This window comes from Oenanthe melanoleuca, chromosome 3 (assembly GCF_029582105.1).
Source record: "Oenanthe melanoleuca isolate GR-GAL-2019-014 chromosome 3, OMel1.0, whole genome shotgun sequence".
NCBI classification, from domain to species: Eukaryota; Metazoa; Chordata; class Aves; order Passeriformes; family Muscicapidae; genus Oenanthe; species Oenanthe melanoleuca.
This window is the reverse complement of record NC_079336.1, coordinates 95,850,087-95,870,829: the sequence shown is the minus strand read 5'-3', so window position 1 is coordinate 95,870,829 and position 20,743 is coordinate 95,850,087. Positions and strand designations below refer to the sequence as shown.

General features: G+C 41.3%; 1 protein-coding gene across 10 annotated transcripts in view; it reads left to right on the top strand.

The window, feature by feature from the left end:
* Positions 1 to 20,743, top strand: part of NRXN1 (neurexin 1) — a 668,503-nt gene that overhangs the window by 389,660 nt on the left and 258,100 nt on the right. For 2 of the 10 annotated variants that reach the window (XM_056487064.1, XM_056487063.1), the window contains exon 1: positions 12,333 to 13,510. The exons of 6 other annotated variants lie outside the window; for them this stretch is intronic. In XM_056487064.1, the coding sequence (XP_056343039.1) occupies positions 13,270 to 13,510 (241 nt within the window). In that variant the 5' untranslated portion in view covers positions 12,333 to 13,269. Of the gene's footprint in view, positions 1 to 12,332; positions 13,511 to 20,743 lie in introns of those variants that run through there. 2 more of the 10 variants (XM_056487062.1, XM_056487061.1) reach the window with 2 other exon arrangements.

Sequence of the window (20,743 nt, the reverse complement as noted above, 5' to 3'; positions counted from 1 at the left end):
CATGCAGGAGTGTTATTTGTAGGAATTTAAAGATGAAAGGGAGTGCAGGACATTGTCCCAGTCCTGAAAGGGTAATAAATTATATTTGAGTAGTTCCAAGAAGACTGTGCTGGTCAGAAGTAATTCTAACAGTGAAGACTCCACCATTTTCTAGGTGATCTTTTATAGCACCTCACTATCCTCACTGTTGAGAAGGTTTTTACAATATCTGCCCTGAATCTTAATTGCTGCAATTTAGCACATTTCTTTCTGTCCTGTCCATCACTGTGACTGAGAACAGGTGATTTCCTTATTCTTTAGAAACAGCCTTTCATGCATTTGAAAGCTATTATCATGTTCAATCTCAGTTGTCTCCTTTCTAGCCTAATTCTTTCAAGCTTTATTGAAGCCCCTGTTCCCTAGACTCTGGTCATGTTGCTCTCCTCACATTTTTCTCAATACACTCGAGTCTTCCTGGGATATAATGTCGAAATTTGTACCTATATTCCTGCTGAGGGTTTGTTAATGCTGAGCTGAAGGGGAGAATTGCTTCACATTTTTGCAGGCTCTGATTGTGTTTGTGCACTCCAATATGCTGTGAGCAGATGTCGACTCACGGTGTCACCCTGAACCACGTTCAAACACAGAGGCTCACACTAAAACCAGGCAACTAAAAGCAAAAGAAGTACAAAAAAAAAAAAGTACCTGCCACATATCTATTAGAAAAATATGATAAAGTTTTATTGGAGATTAGTCAGCTGAAAATATGCATAGAAAAAGAAGTTCCTTTTTGCCACAAGAGAGCAGTGATCAACATGTACTGATTTCAGAGTGCTTGAGTTATCCTCTTCACCAACAAATGGAAATCTGAAAATCTTTTTTTGTCAGGAGAGAAATATACATTGCAGATTAATGGCTGGGTTTGTGTTAATGCTCTGGGTTTTCTCACTCCTTGTTTTTATAGTCACCCAGGTCAGAAAACTTCCTAATGATATTTATGTCTGTGGCTAAAGACGGATGAAATAATCTGCTGATTTCAGCACTGTGACCAAAAACTTCAGTGGTACAGTAGTTTGTCCTTTTCAAACAAAGAGATTAAATTGGGGAGTCTAAATAAATTAACAAAAACTTAACTGTTGTTTACCACCTGGGTCTGTATTGAGTAATGACACAGGAATTTCCTGCTGCTAGTCACATTTGCAACATTTACATTGCAAACTGTGCTAGAAAGGAATAAGCAAACTTCTTCAAATGCATAATTAGAATTTTCCTTCTGGAAACTAATCTTGTGAATCTGTGTATTTCTGAGCTTCTTTAGTAGAAGGAAGCTTTTACTGTATTGCTTGTAAATTATAAATCTCCTTTGAAGAAAAAAATGAAAGAAATGCAAACTAAGAGAGATATATTTTATAGACAACAAAACTTTTTAATACACTGAGTTATATAATTGAAACCCATCTTGACTAGAGAAGTTACTTTAGAAGTTTTTAAGGTTGTAAGCTATTTCCCCCTGTGCAATTCAATAGCTCATTACCAGTTAAATATCATTATATTATACTGTATATAGATCCAGTGTTCTGGAAGAATTCCACAAGAAGCAAATGCACTTGTGGGATATCCTCAATACTAATGGATATTTATTTTAATGGCATAGACATTACTTTAAATCTCTTTCTGCATTAATGATAAATTGATCATTAGTGCAAAGTAGGTGAGAATTAAAAATGGCTTCTAATAATTTATAGCTCATATTGATTTTGCTGGAATGTTTCAACAATAAGGCAGAGCCCAGGCTTTTGACTTGGGTAAATTCCATTCTGGTCAGTAGGATGCTTGCTGAAAAAACCTTTCTTTCAACCTCACTTTGTGAGTTTTGACCACCAGGTGCATTTTGGAGCTCAAAAGCACGTGGCAACATAAGCATTGCTCTTGCATGTGCTCTAATTCATAGACCTTTCTGTGATTGTAATTTTGGTGTAGATTTTCACTCTTAGCCAAAGGATTGTTGCTCCTTGTCCTGTGTGATGCAAGTGAATCGAGAGCAGGAGCTTTATTGAGGGAAGTGCCCTGATTTGGAGTTATATTAAGAATTAACTAATCTTAGGTTTAGACGTCTCTCTGAAAAGAAAATATTTGAAACACGAATTGTTCAATCCCAACTGAAAAACAGCAACAAAGAAAAGACATTGACCTTTTTTAAACTAAGACCACAAAAATTATGAGGGGGAACATAGTTTTAAAAATCAGGCAATTTTTTACAATGTGATTCTTTAATTTTCATAATGATCCCTTTATTTTTCACTACAAATAATTTGAGAGCATTTCATATTACCAAATTTAAAAAAAAAAAGGTTTCACTGTAAGTCTCTTCTTGGTTCCACTCTTTTTGCTGCTTTTTAACATGCTTTGATATATGTGGATGAGAAGGACTACACCAGTACTAAGCTTTTTTTAAAGAAAGCAGCCACAGATCAGTAGCATATACTGTATTAAGTCCTCTAACAAACCAGCAGTTCTGTGAGAGGCAGGGATATGGAAAAAACATGATAATTCATATTATGTGATTGTCTTCTTCCAGTGTATGGCATAATTCTGATTGAAATTACTGGCAGTACTTTGTGTGCATCAAAGAAAAAACAGCTCCAGGAACTGACATCCTGTGAAATGTGGAAGAGCTATTATAGGCTGGTGGTTCAATACAGTGGTTTCTGAAACCTTCCTGACAAAACCCATGAGCTTTTTCTGGGCAGTAATGCTCAACTCTGTGACCAAAGATGGTCAGCAGACCACCCATCTTTTCTATTCAAATTATAGCTTTAGCATGTGCAAAGATTCAAAGAGCAGGTTTCAGATCATTATCCTTTTTAGGGCCCCATTCTTCTCATTTTACTTGTTAGGAACAAAATTAGATCCAAGGGTGTTAAAAGAAAGCTGCTAGCTTTCTAAGCCTTTAAAAATATGTATGCATTGCACATTTTTTCTCTGAGTACATCTTTTATTATGCACTGAAATAAATAGGTAAAATTAGGCAAGTTTTGATAGAGCCATGAAATTGCAGCTGAGAAGTCCTGGATTTTCTTTCCTGCTACAACCTGCTTTTAAAGATAAGCTGGTTATGACTCTTCATTTTAATTATATAGCAAGCACTTTGTTTTAGCTAGGAATTTTTAAAATGTAATTCATTAAAACTAAAACACAGGTAAGAATCAAATAATTTTCTTTAAAATCTCGTAATATTTGCAGCTATTATTTGCATATATGCTAAGGAGAACAAGCTTGGCCAACAAAGTTTCTTTACTGTGGTAATGTTTTCCCATACAAATTGTCCCTTTAAGCAAAGTTGATCAAATATTTACAGGATTCCTATCTATCTATGTATAAAAATTGAGGGAAGCCCACGTTTCCATAATTATTACCAACAGTGGCATTCATCAGGAAGCAATCTCAAAGTGCTTTAAACAGAGCACTGGCTTTAAAATTGCACTGAATAATCTTGGTAGAGCTTTATAGATGAAAAAAAAATTGTAGGTGGAGAAGACTAAATCCTGCAATGTTCCATGCTGGACGATTAAAGCCTTTGGAACCTTTCAGCAGTGGTGTGAAGGGTGTAATTCCACCAAGCCTTACTCATGCAAATACCCTTTATCTTTGGGACTTGTCATAATTACCCAGCTTGCCAGTTAGCCATTAAATGGCACATGCTTTGTAGTGATTTGTGCAAGGTTGCACGTTGAAAAACTGGGGCAGAGGCAGGAGTAGAAGTTCCATATTTTCCATACTACTGAAGAGGATTGTAGGATCATATTTTAGGGAGGGTGTGGTACCTCACTTGATAGTCTAGCCTTCCATCACAGGTAATTCACATATTTTCTCTGGGTGAGAGGTGTGCCAATAAAATGCAGATAGTTGTCCCTACTTGAATTCTTCCCCAAAAGTCTATTTCCTATGTATTCATCCCCTATATTTGTCCTTAAGAAAAGAAGGGAATGTATATATCATCAGATTTTCTCTCTTGTTAAGTTAATTACCTTTGGCTTCTGTAGTAGCTTAATTTTTCTTGCCCTATCAATAGGCCTGCTGAAAGGAGCACAACACAAAGGGTTTTATCTGTGTTATTGATTGGCTAGAAAGTGATGTGTTTGCCAGTATTGGAGCTTCTCCAGTGCATATTTATTTACATTGAGGGGAAAAAAATCAGTATTACTTGGAAAAAAATAACTAAACCTTTCATTTAACATTACAAAAGAGAGTATTGCTTAATCCCTGAAGTAGGAAATTGCTTTTCTTCATGATCCATTGCTTTCATACTGTTTCTGGCTGCTGGTGCTGAAGGAAAGAAAAACTGTGTTCTTGTGTTCTCACTCTGTTTTTACCATATCTATTTTCTCATCCTCGGAAAAAAAAAAAATTAAAAAAAAAAAAAGAAAGAAAGAGAAAAATTTGGCTGCTAATTTGTTGTTGAAGTAAATACAGGGAGGGGAGAGCCTGGGTATGAAAAGTTGTTTTTTGTGTTGAATGGACATTTGCAAATATGGAAGCAGAATAAAACTTTATGTGGAAATCTGAAAAGAGGAGATTAAGGATTTGAAGTAGTATATCAAAGCTGAAGTATATGAGCTATTGCTATTCTTTGAGATGTTGTTATGGTTTTATTCCTAAATTCAGCAGCATGCCCCCAGAAGATGAATGTTGCTAAGGAATGTTTTTTTTCTTGTGTTCTGATCTTGTACATATACAGAGAGAAAGAAAACTTCAATTAGAAGCAAAAGGCATAGCTGGCTGAAAATGATGGGAGTTTGTTTCACCTTGCTTAAGACTCATTCTTCTTTGTCAAAAACACCTATTGTTTTATTGCTTCTAATATGCACTATAAAAATATAGTGTATTACAGTCAGTGCTGGAAAACACAAATGGACTGTAACTAAGGAATGATTATTTAGTTTTGGAAGTTACACTACTTAATTATGGTTCCCTGACATTGTCAGGACAGGTCACACAATGGATTTTAGAGAAATTGTAAGTTGCCAGCAGTGGTTTTAAATTTTCCCTTAGGAACAGCAGTAGAAGTTGTATTTTCTCTTTTCCTATCAGCGGTATCTCGTTTCCTTTTTTGATCTGATTGCATTCTTGTTTTGTTTTTTTTAATCCATTTAGTCTTGCAAACCATAATCAGAGGTTATGCCAGTAAAACAGCAGTCTGAATATAATTGTGATGGCAAGTTTTTGAGACAGAAGAGGTATCTCACAGAAGAGGTACACATACATTTCATTTTGACTTTTAGCTTGTGCTAGCTGTATGAGGAAAGTAGCAAGACCACACCATACGCCCAATAAAAGCTTCATTAGAAAGATCAGTAGATTAATCCAACTTACCCTGTAGTTTATTTTATTTAGAATGTAAGTTCATTAGTTTGCAGACTTAATGTTTTCTACTGTACCTCAAAGCAACCAGTCACAATTCCACTGAGATTCCCCAGATCTCACTAACACCTGTCAAGATAAACACATGGCTCTCTGGGGGAATCACCTTGGCAACATAACTGAGGGAATCTAGAAAAAAAAGTAGTCCTTCACATGCAAAAGAGTGTTACACAGCCTAAACCTGATTAATGATTTTTCACATGCCTCCAAGGTCATATATCTCTTTAAAGTAGGAAAAAAAAAGTCAAATCAATCTCTGAAGAAGAAATATTTTGGAATGTACAATACTGCATCCGAAATGTATTTTAAAGAACTTGAAGGATGTAGAATAATTGTGCAATTTGAATTGAGCCTCAGAAAGGCTGTCTGAGACCAGCAATTCAGTCTCCATCCCCCTAGGGCTAATATATTAGATTACAAGGATTATTGTAGTGGCAGTATTTGTGCCACTACATTTAAGATTATGTCAGCATTTTCATTTTAAACCTGTATGTTCAGAGGTTCATAACTCAGCTATAGGAAATTTGCTTGGCGTTACAAATGTGTTCTGCACAGCGGTGACACTTTTTTCTGCGGGAAAGAAAAAGAAGAAAGAAAGAAGCTTAAAGCTAAATAAGTATTTGAACATTTTCATCTTATGACTACCAAAAGTTAAAGTCATCTCCTTGCAACTCTGCTTTTTAAATTCAGTTTCTTTTACAGCTGACTTGTAGCACTACTGCTGTCTGGAGTCCGAAGCAATGTATTGCACTGGACAAAAAGTAGATGGCTGCACCTTATCCCTTTCTTTGCCAAGACTGAAGCATTATCCTAAGAAAGACAGGAGGTGGAACTTCACTGTACATCCCCTTCTTGACCCAGGCCAGAAAAGCCAGGGGTGTTGTGTGATGTTCATAAGTCATATTGAGTGATATCTTAGAAACACTGTCAGGAAACCATGCTCAAAAATGCAGTCCTGACTTTAGTGCTCCACAAACACCATATAAGGCTCTCTTGGCTACCAGTGGGCTTCCTACCAAAAACAACAAAACAAACAAACAACAACAACAGCAACAACAACAACAAAAAGCAATCAACTTGGCCTTGCAAGATCTTTATACTCAATTTCCCCATTTTGTGGCTGTTGCGCTCAGTCTGTTGTGAGCTTTCCTTGACATGGAATTTAATATCTCAGTTATTGCACATGGTAAATAATATTAAGGGCTGCAAACAGCTCTGTAATATACACACTTTTCCTATTTCTGGAGGCCTTTATCAGCAAATAAGTTTTGCATATGCTTCGTATGCTTGTACTGGAATCAGAAGAGCAGAACACTGGGTTCTGTTTTTGGCATTTGTTATTGAACTTCTTGAGGACTAATTTAGAAGCTATTTTTGTGGTGGCTTGCTTTTTGTCCCTAGCTGGAGTGTTTGCTGAGAAGTTCAAATCAGTAGCATTCAAGCTGTCCCAGGGATCTCTCTTTTCTGTGGCAATGCAGGGCCAATTCCTGCAGCAGCACTGGGAAAAGTCAGAGAGACTTTTGCAGGTTCTGCAGCAGCAGCCTGACTGCCCATAGAATTAACCACTCATGTGGTAGCCCAGAGAGAACAGGGCTGGAGACTCTTTGCTACAGGACTACAAAACTCCTAAATGCCTCTATGTACATACAGGTGGACTTGGCCTTATTTCCTTTGGCTTTATATTGGAGACAAAGGGGGAAGCTACACAAAGTATTAGAAAACTTTTTGATAAGTTAAACTAAAAAAAAAAAAAAAAAAAAAAAAAAATTGAAAAAAAAGTGTCATTAAATGGCATTGCAGCACTGAGAACCACCAAAAGCCAACCCCCAGTGGATTCTGAGCCATCTTCCTCAAGCCATCTCAAGCCAAGCCTAATTTAAGCAAGGATGGACAAACTTGGCAAAGTGCTCCAATGACTTCTGAACCAATAAGGGCTATTTCAGATTAAGAGGTACTTTCTCCTCAAAGTCAAAATTCCCCATTGCAAAATGTTCTCCAAAAGCCCCTTCTGCTCTAAATTGAAAAGATCTGGCTTATGTGCATGTCTTCAATGAAATGAAACAAAATGAAAATCACCTTGATTTTGACAGCAAGGAACAGAGAGAAAGAGATGACTTTATACACAGAGTCAAGAAACATTTATTATGAAGATGTAAGCCTATCTGGATGGACAGAAAAGACTTATTAACTGTACCAGGATTTATTTTGATCTATGCATAGAGAGAGAATAGCTACACTACAGAGAATGCAGCCTAGGTATTTCCATTGTAAGCTCCCTTTCTCATATTATTACCAAAATTTTTAATTTCTGTGCATTTTATAGCTGTACAAATACTTCATTCATTCCCTTAGGATCATGTATTTTATCTCCCAAGTCTTCAAGGAGTTAATATTGACATAAAGCAAACAATTTCTGCCCTAGGTTATGCTGGGTTAGGACCAAACTGGACATGAATGACAGGCCTTGGTTCAGTATCTTGCAATTAACTGGCTTTTGAAAGGAACATTCTCTGCTGTTTAAAAAGTTACCACCTCCACTGTTACTGGACATCAGTAAAAGTACTGGGAGATAAAATGTATAGGTCATTAAACTCAGCAGTGTTTATAGTGGAAAGAGGAAACATTAGCTTGACTGTTTTCTTCTCTAAGCCTCTGCAGGCTGGATAAACATAAATTCTGGTCTGTGTAATTGTAATCATAGAATGTCCATGTATTTTCAAATTAAGGGAGAGTCCAAGCCTAGTAGTGGGGAAAACCTGTAATGTAAAACAATGGTAGTGTCTCAAAGCTCTCCACAGTTAATAATACAAATACAGATTTGTGAAGGTGTTTTGGGTTGGGGTTTTTTGGTTTTTGGTTTGTTTTTTATTTTTTTTTTGTTTGTTTGTTTTATTATTTTTATTATTTTGCTGAACAGCAGTTAAGCTTCAGGAATTTAAGAGTGGATGCTACAGCACTAAGTGCAGGGGTGGTGGCCAGAGGAGCCTGGTTGCATAAGGTGGCACTTAACCAAAAGGAGCCCTGAATTTAACTGACAACTTCTGCTGGCCTGAGGCATGGTCTGCACTGCAGTTTTGCTGGTGTTCATGAAGTTGTCCATCTTAGCTGATCTGTCTGTACTGTTGCAGAGAGATATGGTCATACCAGCAAGAAGTATCTGATTTTATTTGAGGAAGTAAAGTAAACTATACTTATGGGAGTACTTTTTTTGTTTGTATAAATTTTCTTTATGAGCATAATGACACTAGAACAAATTAGGGAAAGATGTGTTCTTGCAATAATGATATTTTTGCTCAAAAATTTTAGGAATCTACTGGTATTAACAGAGCTCATTTGGTGGAAATACCTTAATTAAAAGTCTTTACTACCAATGTGACCTGCACAGGGCAAGAGTTAAATGGGACTAACTTCACTGAGATAAGTTCTTGAGATTCTAAAAACTATCTTGTGAACACTAGAGTTTATTTTCACATGTTATTTATAATGCTTGCAGTGGAACATTTATTTGTTTACACAAACTCTTGTCCATTGCTTTCTTGTGTACCACTTCTTCATTCTTTGAGTGAACTTCCACAGAGTGGAAGTTGTTGATTGTGTTGGAAGTACAATTCTATGTCCTTGGGGATTAAAACCAGGTTATTTCAACTTCAGTTAGTCCTCAGCTAACAAAAAGAATTTCTTCATAATATCTAATTAGAATCTCTATAGGTCTTTCAAATACTTCCAGGAATTATGAATTCACCACTTCTCTGGGCAGCCTGTTCCAATGCTTGACAGCACTTTGTAGGTATTTTCCCAGATACCCAATCTAAACTTTCCCTGTCATGACTTGGGGCCATTTCTCCTTGTTCTATCAGTCACTACTTGAGGAAAGAGACTGACACTCTCTACCTTCTTCACATTGAAACATGCAAAAAATATAAGGGTCTGACTACCAGTATTTGCTTCAAATCATAAAGAAGTTTTATTGGCTTGCTGAAAACACAAAAAAAAAAAAAAAAAAAAAAAGTTGAGCAAGAGAGGATTTTACTAGAATGTCCCTCTTTGGTCTTCTGTCTCCATCTTGCTTTCGTACACACTCCCTTCTTCACCTTCCTGGTATTCTTTTAATTTTCAATCTTTTAATATCTTCTGCAAATTAATTCTCTCCCATTTCTCACCCTTGCACTGCATTAGATCACCTTTCTCCCCCATGAAACATGGATAATCCTCTCTCATTTGTGGCTCAGAGTGCAGAGCCAGAAAAAAAATGTCAAGCGTTGTTAAAATTAGAGTTGTTACACCCAAGGTGCTGATCACATTACCAGATCCAGAGATGCCTACTTAGAGGGCAATCACCCCATTCACACTTTAATAGGGCACTTAAGTAAGAGTTAGATGCCCAAATAGTTTTGTGAAGATTTGGCGTTTATATACTCAACTCTTGGTTTGGATGCTCAGCAGCAAAACAATCCATTAATTTAACGGTCTCTAAGTAATGATTAATATCATAATGTAGCACCTAAAAATGACCCATTATAATCTATCTGATGGGAAAAAAAAAACTTCACTAAGTAGTCTCCAGGCACAGATTGAAACTAGAAACTTTAGTGGCAGTTGTGTATGTGCACTGCATAAATAGTACATATTTAATAAAGTAGGGAGCTTAAAACCCCCTTTTATCTTCAGTGAAATATTAAATTAAGTACTTTGGAAGTACCTAAACATTTTATTCATTTGTCCTTGTTTTTTAAGCACTTTAGGCCTCCCTGGCACAGTAGATGAAGCAAGAATTTAGATTTAGGTACTCAAACTATGAAGATATCAAAAAACAGAGTGCTTCCACAGAGTCCTTTTCAATCCACACCAAAGCGGGTCTTCAACCAAAGTCGAGCAAACTGTGCTTGGGCCGGGAGGGATGTGCAGAAAGCCTCTCTCGGCAAGGTTACAGCTAATGGGGAATCCCCCAGTGGGGATGGAGCCATGCTTTCCTGGGTGCCGGCAGGGAAACTCCCGATGTAGGGTGGCACAGCGCAGCTCCCGGTGGCGGCCCTAAAACAGCACAGCCGAGCAGACCGAGGCTAGACGGGACTTGCCAGCTGAAATTTTATCTGTACAACTGCGCTGCCAACTGTATAGTTACACGGTTGGCAATACCGGCTTCCTATTTCAGAGGAGTGATAACAATTTTAAGTTCCTCGTCTGTAGGATGTCTAGAATCATTAAGAACAGTCAAGTTAACTACTGCCTGTTTCTGAAACGGCAGCAACATGTGAACAGTTTAATGAAAAACTGGTTCCACTGACTGAAATATTTTGTTTCCTGAGTCGATTTGATAGAAGACCTAGTGATATTTATGGATGAAATTTCTAACACACATTACTTGCATGAACAGGAAACATATATCAGGAGGTTTAATTTTATAAGAGCTGTCGAATCCAGGCTGACGTTTCTTTAAGGTTTCATACCTTTTTTTTCTTCCATCTTACCCGAACTCCGAAACTTGGAGAATTACCGTCTTTTTTTTTTTTTTTTAGGAGGTGACAGTGCATGATAGTTTGGAAAATTGGTGTTTCTTCTTTCACACGGAGGCTTTTGGAGACAGGTTGGAAAAGTCGCTGACTTTCTCCTAAGCTGCCTTTTGTCTCTGAGGAGCCGGGGGTGTTGCAGGGTGGCAACTCTCGGGGCCACTTCCTTCGGGATGTGTGTCTTCCCTTCCACGGAGCGCAGAAAGGGCTCGGGCAGCGCCTCAAGGCTTTGTTATCATTTACCTCTGCGTCTTGGCAAAACTTTGGGTGCGTGGGGAGGCTGCGATGCGGCGCGTCCAGGTGGGCAGGGGTGTGACCAGCGCGGTCACAGGGCAGGAGGTGCCGCTTGCCCGCCCCTGCTCCGGGGGTTCGGGCTCCTCCCGTCACCGTGTGCGGCCCCCGGTGCGACCCCCGGCCAAGGGCGTTCCTGTCCCCGGGGGGAGCGACCCACCCTGGGCTCAGCGGAGCCGGGGCGAATCGCCTTCCCTCGTTCCTCAGCCTACGCAGCCGAGCAAAGGTTGTGACTTCCCTTCGCACCCGCGGGAATTAGCGCCTCGGCGAATTGCAGCGGTTTTCGTTTAAATTAACGCGAAATGTATTTAAAAAAAAAAAAAAAAAAATTCTCACGCCCACCGCTCGCCCTCTTGCTTTCACGCATCCGCACCCATGATCTCATGCTGCTGAAGGCATGGCACAAGATCTACGGCAGGCTGGGAGCGGGGGAGGGAGGGAGGGATGGAGGGAGGGAGGGAAAGAGGGAGAGGAGGGCCGGGAGTGTGCGGCTCGCACACCCTGCCGTGCCCAGGTGCGGTACTGCAGGGGGTGCGCCTCCGCGCCCGGCTCGGGGGGCGATGGGCTGGCCCCTACATGCCGACCCTTGGCTTTTAAACCAGACATCGACTCCCACGGCACCCTCGGCTCCGTGTGTGCGTCTGTGCGGGGGTGGTGCTGGTGCTCTAGGGTAGCCCTTCGCCCTGTTTTGGGGGTAGGCGTGGGGCCCCGCAGCCGGGTGGCGATGCGGGAGCTGCCGGCGCCGCCCTGCAGCTGCGGGGGAACGGGGGAGCTCAGCCCAGAAAGGGTTTTTTTCAGCCCAGTTTGCGGCTGCGGTGGGCGGCCGAGGTGCGGTAGTCGAGTAGTGCCGGAGAAAATCCCGGTAACTCTTTGTTCGGCGCCGTGCGTGTAATTACCGGATAATCACAGCCGGCGCCCTAATAGAGGAGGGAAACATCTGATGGACGAAGTTTAGGCCAATTAAAAGACCCCGAAATCGTTCTTTTCAAGATGAAAGTAGGTTTTCAAGACACTGATACCTCTGAACTATCGGAGGAGGGGAAGTGCTCCTGCCGTGCTGCTGACTCCGCGGCGCGGGTGGGGAGGAGAGGCGTGTGAGAGTGTGTGTGTGCGAGAGAGAGAGTGTGTGTGTGTGTGTCTGTGTGTGTGTGTGTCCCCTCCACACCGCCCAAGCCGCGTTCTGGAAGTGCGCGGCTCCCGAAAGGCTGAGGAGAGGCAGCGCGACTGTGTGGGAGCTGAACTCAGCCTCCCTCTTTAACATAGGCTCGTCCTCTGCATTGCATCCAAGCCTCAGCGATTTGCTGTTCGGAGACTGCAGATTTGCATAGCCCTGCTCCTCGCAAGCATGCTTATTTTTATTTTTATTTTTTTTTTCCCAGCTTCTTTCATAAGGGTGCACTATTCTCCCTGAAAACATCCTCGGGCATTACAGTCAATAGTCAGAGCACTGAGATTGCCGGAGCAGCCTGATTATTGTCTGGCGGCGTGTGCGAGTGTGTGAGTGTGTGTTGGCGAGTGTGAGTGTGTGTGCGCGCCGGGAGAGAGCTCGCTCGGTGAGGGCTCACCAGTTTGGAGATGAATGGAGGGAAGAGCAGCAGTTTGATTTTTCTCTGCTTTCCCAGCGCTGGCTGATGGAGTGGCATCCCCTTTTCTCTTTCTTAGCAAAAATGTGGCATGATTGGCTACACTGTGGATTACTGAGGATGGGGGAATGCTTGGCTTTCTCGTAGACCTTGCAACTGTGGAGTATTGTTAATGAGCACCAGCCCCGGGAAAGCTGAAACTAACGATTGTTTGGGCGCGGGGCTTTTCCCCACTTGCACCTCTTTGCGAAGGCTCCAAACTGCCTGGATTCTCTGACTATGTCTCGGATTGTTTTGGGTAGAAGAAGACCTGGAGAAAAGGATCCTCATAGGCTTTCTCAAAGGGAAGAGATGGCTCGCCTGGTGCCGTGAGCTGCAGCCAGCGCCGTGTGCGAGCGTGCGAGCGCCTCTGCCCAAAGTTTGCCTCCGTCGCTGTGGCTGCTGCTCCTCCCGAGGACGCCGCGGGCCGGCTCGCCGAGCACCGGAGGATGGGGGGGCTCCTGCGGGGCAGCCCGGAGCCGGGACCCGCCAGCAGCGGCAGCAGCGGCGCCGGCGGCCGCTTGGCCCTGCTCTGGATAGTCCCGCTCACTCTCAGCGGCCTCCTTGGGGTGGCGTGGGGCGCCTCCAGTTTGGGCGCTCACCACATTCACCATTTCCACGGCAGCAGCAAACATCATTCAGTGCCTATCGCTATCTACAGGTCACCGGCTTCCTTGCGAGGCGGACACGGTGGGTCCCGCAGAGGTCGGGCGCGGGCTGCGGCGGCGCTCGGGGGAGGATGAGGAGCGGGGCGGAGGAGGAAGGGCTGGGCTGCGGGAGCCCCGGCGGGCCCGGCGGGGCGGGGATGCTGCCGGGCATCCCCCGGGGCAGGCGCTGGAGCGGAGGCTGTCCCGCAGCTCCCGGAGCCGCCGGGAATCCCAGCCCGGAGCTGCGGCCCCGCCTGGCTGCCCCTGCCCCGGTGCGGGACGCGCTCCGGGCAATGCGCCCCACGGCGGGGCAGGGCAGGGCAGGGTGCCCGGGGACCCCGGCCCGGGCGCTGCTCAAACCGCTGGTGATGATGGTGCTGCTTCCAGCTCATCACCTTGGGCGAAAGGCGGTGAACTAAAGCAAAGGTCAGCTCATTACGCTGGGCATCGGGGGAGCGGTGAGCGCTGAGACACTGAGGGAGGCGATGCCCACTGTAGCGGGCAGCAAAGGGACAGAGATGGAATTCTTCCCAGGTGCAAATACGTTTTGCTTAAGAACGGCAGTGCTCCGGTAGTTAGTTTGTGAAGTGACAGGAAGCTGCTTCGGTGGCTTTTGGAGAGCCCCGTGTAGTTCTCTTTCTTTTTGCACGCAGACTTGCGAGAACCTGCACATCAATACATGCAGAATAGGTGTGCTTACATATGTTCGGTAGTACCAAAAGCTGTCAAAGAAAGCGGAACACTAGACTGTGTTTTAAGGATTTAAAGCCTCCCTTTGTCTCCGAGGGAGGAAGAGAAGAAGAAGAAACCCCTTTGTTGGTTTCTGATTAGATTATATAGCTTCATTCTTCTTCATTTTCTCGTGTTGCCTTGCTTCATTTGCACGACCATGCGATGTCATTTACAGGCTTTGCAAAGTAAAAACCAGATCTTGTACTTAACCTTTGCTTCTCTGTTCAAGATGACCTAGTTGCAGGCACGAGGTTAGAAATTATTGGATTTTTTTCCAGTGATTAACAATGCTGGTATTGGTGGAAACGTAGCATTGTTTACCTGAAAATTCCCACTGTGTGCTAAATACCCTTTGGTACGTAACTGCTAGAAAAGATGAAGTGCACAGAAATGCCTCTTCTTTAACATTGTGTTATTTTCTAAAAACTTACATGACTGATCTAATTAAAACCAAAACAATTGAGAAATTCAGGCCACCACTCTGTAGTGCACTTGAGGCAGTGCAAGATTGAGAATGCTGCATGTTCTGTAATGTATGTGCTACAGAGGAGAACTAAAGATGTATGTGTGTGCACATATATGTATATGCTTACTGTTCTCAACACCTGCCCATATGGGGTTATCATGCAGGGGCTTGTTACTCCTTTGAGGGAAGGCTGAATGGATGAGGGGAAAAGAAACATTATTGTAGAGGTACCAGCTATGATTCCTTAGAAAGCATTTTAAAATCACACCTTCTGCCAGAAAACATTACCTTGGACCCAGTCAAAGGGTGATGTGTAAAAAGGCAGGTTTCTCAGAAGAAATAAGTCTTGTTAAAGAAAATTAAAGAGGTGGAGCTGCCACTTAAGGACTTCATAGGGAAGCCCAGGAGCCTCTCCAGAAGTTAAGTAGCTGATTTTATGAAAAGAGGGATGTTCCCTGTCATAAGGTGGCATTTCAGAATGTTTGCTTGATAACTCTGTCTTTGCTTTCCTGTGCTTTTGAGAAATTCTGCTATCTGACAGCGTTTTAAAACATTTAATTCTTTTTGTTGTTAATTCTTCAGAGAGATGTTCCCATTTGCTTCTGTAAGCCTGACAGAAGCATTTCTGTCTCAGGCTGAGCAGGGTTGGGCACAGTTCCTGTGGAGCCCAACACTGCATCTCTAGGCATCTGTCAGAGGGAGCTGGATGAGGGAGAAGGGAGTGTATGTGTGTGCTTGTTCCTCACCTTCTCCTCTCCAGTGTCCCTAGCCCCTGCTGATTTAGCTGGGTGAGAACTTGCTTCTCAGGCTTGTATCCTTCAACCTTAGCTCCATTCAGTTTTGCAGGTATTTTGTTCTAGTCTAATATGATTGTACATAAAAAAAAATTGTAGTTTTTATGGTGACCTCATAGCAGCTTTTTTTGTTACTTTGTCAGCTTTTTGCAGCATCATACCTGCTAAAAGTAGAAAAGAGCTTTTAGGGCAGGTCAATTAGTCAATCCCAAATGGAAGCACTGCTCTCTAATATGGTGAATTAGAAGTGTGAAAGAAAGGAGAAATGATCACTTTGTTCAATAAACGTCACCACAGCCCTCAGACATCCACACCCTTTCCCTTTACCCCTGGCACTGGCTTAGCCCTGACACCCCCACCCTCTTGAGTTTATTTTTTTAATCTTTCAGTTTTCCTTGAGCCAACACAATTTCAGCTAGTAGTATAAGCAAAGCCAAAAGCCCAGCATGGTTGGATTTCTTCCATTTCTTTAAAAAAAAACAAACTACAATCTTGCTGCTCACATTCTCATCAGGTAATTTTGCTGGGATTTTGCTTAGTAGTGTGATCTCATGTGGTTTTAGTGGACAGTATTGTGCCTCACAGAGGTATAAACAGAATCCCAACCAGGCAATTAGCTCACCATATTAGACAAAAAGTACTTCAGCACACAGTCTTAATACACTAAAAGTCAAAATTAAACATCTTTCCAGCCTGGCCAAATTATTTTTCAATTTTGCTTTCTTACTCTCATTAAACTCAGGTGAAAGATGGGTGAAAGATGTGAAAGTTTAACCACAGGAAGGAATAAGAAAATAATTCTGTGGATCATAACATTAACAATGTAAGGAGAAGTGCTGAGAAGTAAAAGAAAGACTAATATTCACAAATATAAGTCATACACTGCAGCCCTCACCAGTGGTCTCTTGTAGCATGTGATTTATTTGATGATTTATCTCCTTGATCCATTTAAGAAGGTGGCTATTGCTTTTACTATAGCTGTATCTACCATGAAGTCTGGTTTTTGTTTTGGTTTTTTTTTCCCCAAGGAGAACCAGTTCATACTCTAGATTACAAAAGCAGGGATGGTCCATGGCAAAACCCATAAAAAGAGAAGGAGGTTGCAACTTCTTTGGTAACTTTAAATGAAGAAAGACTGTTTCTTTAAGAATCCAGGGACATGATGGATCATGTGTGAAGGGAAAATTGCATGTTGAATATGTTAAAAGTGTAGCCATATGGATGGCTGTCATCATCCTCATTCACTCTTGCCTTCCTGCAAACACTTCTTTACTGTCTACTCTTTTATGGCTCCCCAATTCAGTTACCAAAGGACAAGCACAGTATGTCCACTTCTGATTGCTTCTTTCTGTGCTCTCAGGATCTTGTTGAGGCTAAATACAAACTGATTCTGGTTTTGTTTTTTTTTTTTTGGTTGGTTGGTTTTTTTTGTTTGTTTTTATTTTAAGTTTTTGAGAACGGGATCCAGGAGGTGAATTACAAAATCCACGTGTTAGTATTTGCATGTGCTCAGAAAGAAAAGGCAAAAATGGGGAGGGAATAGGGTGCACATGCTGACAGGCAGAACAGAAAGAGCTAAGTTCTGTGAGCAGTAGGTGTTGTGCAGGTAAGGGCTTGAGTTAACTCAGTGCCAGAAGAGTTTTGCCTTGATGAGGCTTAGGACCAACATGTGGGTTTAGGAGGAGCAGAGACAGTCTGAAGCAAACAGAATGGGGTTCTGGGAGCAGATCTTCAAGTGGCATTTTGGGCTGGTGCTAGAGACCTTTGTGGTGGAACAGTAGAGGGGTTTAGGAGGCTGAACTTCAGCAGCCAAGTTCTTGAGCAGGGTTGGTGGAAAATGAGAGTTTTGAGGAATAAGAGTTGGCGTGTTTTTGGAGCTGAGAGATGAGGATGGTGTGTTACCACAGCACATCCTCTGCTCCAGTGTTTTCCACCCAGAGCATGATGTGGCAGCAGGGACACACATTGATCTGCCAGCTTCTTCCAGGCTCTGCTTCACCATTGTTGGTGCTCTGGATTCACCCAAGTGATGTCCATTTGGAGAGACTTCTGCAGCAGAGTCACCAGCTCACTGGTGCTGGAGTATAAAGCAGCCTGGTCAGGCAGCCCTTGTTCAGGGAAGATGCCTGTTTGAGCTCCACAGGAGTTTTCACCAAATAAGAACTGCAGGACTAGATTGCACAGCAGAGCACAAAGTAATTTATATCACTGTTGTGAAATATATGATGCAGGCGACTTTGAAAGATGTCCCTATGATGTACAGAAAGCATTTTATTTTTGTAAGAAGACCCCAAATTATTAGTGTAGGTAAAATAATTTTATGGCCCTTTACTATTTTTTTTAATGTACTGGAATTGTTATTTTGGTATATAAAGATAATAAACCAAATAGTTTTAGGGATTAGGGTAAATGAAATGACATTTTTTTTGTTACAATGTGCTTATATTGCAGAAAAGAGTTATATTTTAATTAAAACATCAAATGTAAATGTTTCCAGATGTTCAAGCATTGTTTCTCAGTGTGATGTTAAAAGTAGAGGTGAAAAAGTCTCATTTTCATCTTATAATTGCCTTTTTTAATGTTATTTCAAACCTGTTTGTATATCACAATCTTTTTAAATGCCTCCTTTTCATTCATAGATTTTCCAATACATACTGGTTCTCTTGCTCTGAGTACTTCTTACACAAAACATTTAGACATTTTCAGGTTTTAAGACTGTGAAGAATAGTAGCTTTCTCAATGTCTTTAAATTATATAAATTTTATATCCCCTTTCAAAATTTCCAATATGCTCCATCAGTTATTATCCCCATCAGCTGCCAAAGTATTAACATCAGCTGGAATGGAATGAATAACAAAGCAATTTCAGTCAGCATAGTGGTTAATTGGCTGTGCAGTTGGATATGCATATTAGGAACTGGGGTTTCTATATTATTATTTCTGTCAGTATGGCTTGTCAAGGAGGCACACAGTCTTCAGCAGGACTGGGGACAGTCTGCAGCACTGTAATCAAAAGTGGAATGTTGCCCATGGATTTCTGATAACCATCTTTATACAAGTCCCACTGCCTTGGTACATGCATAGCTATTGATTGACTGGGGTGCCTTTACAAGAGCTAAATAAATAACAATGCTGTTGTCACTTATCAGCAACACTACTTTTGCCTCAGCCTCTGGTAACCATGTTTTTTAGATTTAAAGCATGTCTATTGTCCTTTAATCAAATACTGTTTGAAATAAGTTATCAGAAGAAATTAATTCAGCATTCAATGCAGTGTACTTCCTGCTGTTTCTAATGTTCTAAGATGGATTTTTTTCTGATAGTGAAAACTTGGCTTAAAGGGAAATTTCCTTCTCTCTCTATTTTCCAAGGAAGAGCTTAGTAGACAAAACTACTATACCCAGTGTGATTTAAGCACAACCAATTCTGCAGTTCTAATATTTTCTCCCCTTTCTCACCCAGATGGTCATTACCGTGGTAAACCAATCTTGATTATTGTCATTTCAATAGATCATTTAGTTTAGTTCACTGAAGTTTATCTTTTGTCTTTTCTTGGTCAAAGTTTGCAGTAGTTCTTAACCTTTCTGAGTAATCAAGATGACATTGCTGACCTCCTCCTTGTCTTTCCCCAGACTCAGTTAATTTATCTTTCTGTGATTAAGTTTGATGTCCTCATGTCTATCTCAGTATCTGTAATGCATTTTTCTAAGCTAACAACTTCCTTTCTAGTTTGTAAATACAGTGTGGGCAGAGCTGATAGATCTTGCTGTGATAATAAGCTAACTTGTGAATATAGCTGTGATTATGAGGAGAATGGAATAGTCTAATTTGATGAAAGAAAGTTTATTATAAATAAAACCACTGTTCTATACAATTCAAAGCAACAAACAGAGGGGGGCCATGTACTTACCATCATTTAGATATTATTTTCCTTCTGAATAGCTACATGGATGTCTGGAAGAGCCTTCCCTTCCTCTTTCTCATGACTTTATATGCATTTGTACATAGGTACATGCATGCTCTTACATATCATGGTTGTTCTGTGATAGGGAGAAAATAGTGCATAGTGGTGAGTTTAAAAAGTGTTTCTCTAAGAGTTGAAAATGTTGAAAAACTACTCAGTGACAATAGTCATTAACCACAGATGCAACTGGTCAGAGCAATAGATTTAATTATTCCTTTCCCCATTAATTGACTGAAAAAATAAACCAGTGAAATAAAGGGGGAAAGAAGAAAAAGTGCTGCTTGATGTCACCCCATAGGACAGGGATAAGAAGGTAGGGAGGGTGTCATAGTTAGAATCAGTCATCATCTCTGAGCTGTGATTGTTGATTCACTGTAGAAAAAATAATTTTGGATTTCTGAAAGTACTGAAATGGTCCAGTCCATCAAAACATCCCAGATTAAGGGTATGACTGGCTCATGCACTGTAGGTGGCCTAGGAGTCCAGAAGCTTTTTTTCTTCTGGGGCTTGGTTGACAAACAAGTATGCTTATACAATAAGTACATGATATCTGAGATCCTGAAATCCAGAAGGCCAGACAAGGTTGGAGCTGAGGCAGGATTTGCCTGGAATGGTGAGGAATGTACATAGTCTGTTTTTCTGCTGTTTTTTTGTTTATTCCACATATTTGAACTGTGAGTAGCACAAGGACAAGTCTTCCTTTAAGATCCATAGCTAGGTATATCCTGAAGAGCTTGCTTCTCAAACAAGGAGAAACAGAGGCTCAGCAAAAGAAGATTGGCTCAGATCCTTCTAGTGTTTGAGGGCCTTAGCAGGGGATGCCCTTGGAATGTTAGAAGTGTAAACTCTTTCTTTAGCTTTTACTGTAGCTGTACATGCAAAGAAATGCCAACAAGCTTCTAAAGCAAGTTGACTGCTTTCTAAATGTGTTTTTTATCCCTGAATATCTGCAACTGAGTTAGGTCTTCTCTAATATACTTAATTAATTCATCTCTTCTGCATTTGTAAAATAAAGAAGAACAGAGAATGACTAGACTTGGAGAAATTTTAAAAAACATGAGAAAGTTTCTCTGCCTTGAAGAAGAATCAGGTATGGTCTCAATCCATGTTTGCATTGTTGAATCACTGGAGTTGGTTCCTTTCTCAGTGACAGCAGCCCTGGGAAGTAGGTGGAGAGGAGATGAGGACAAATTGCCATGGGCATGGCTCCTCCTGACTGGCCAGTGGAGATGAAACGATGTGAAGGAGCTGAGTGCTACAAAAGACTGTTTCTAATTGTTGACAGAAACCTGATTTGATTTTATTGAGGTCAAACCTAAAA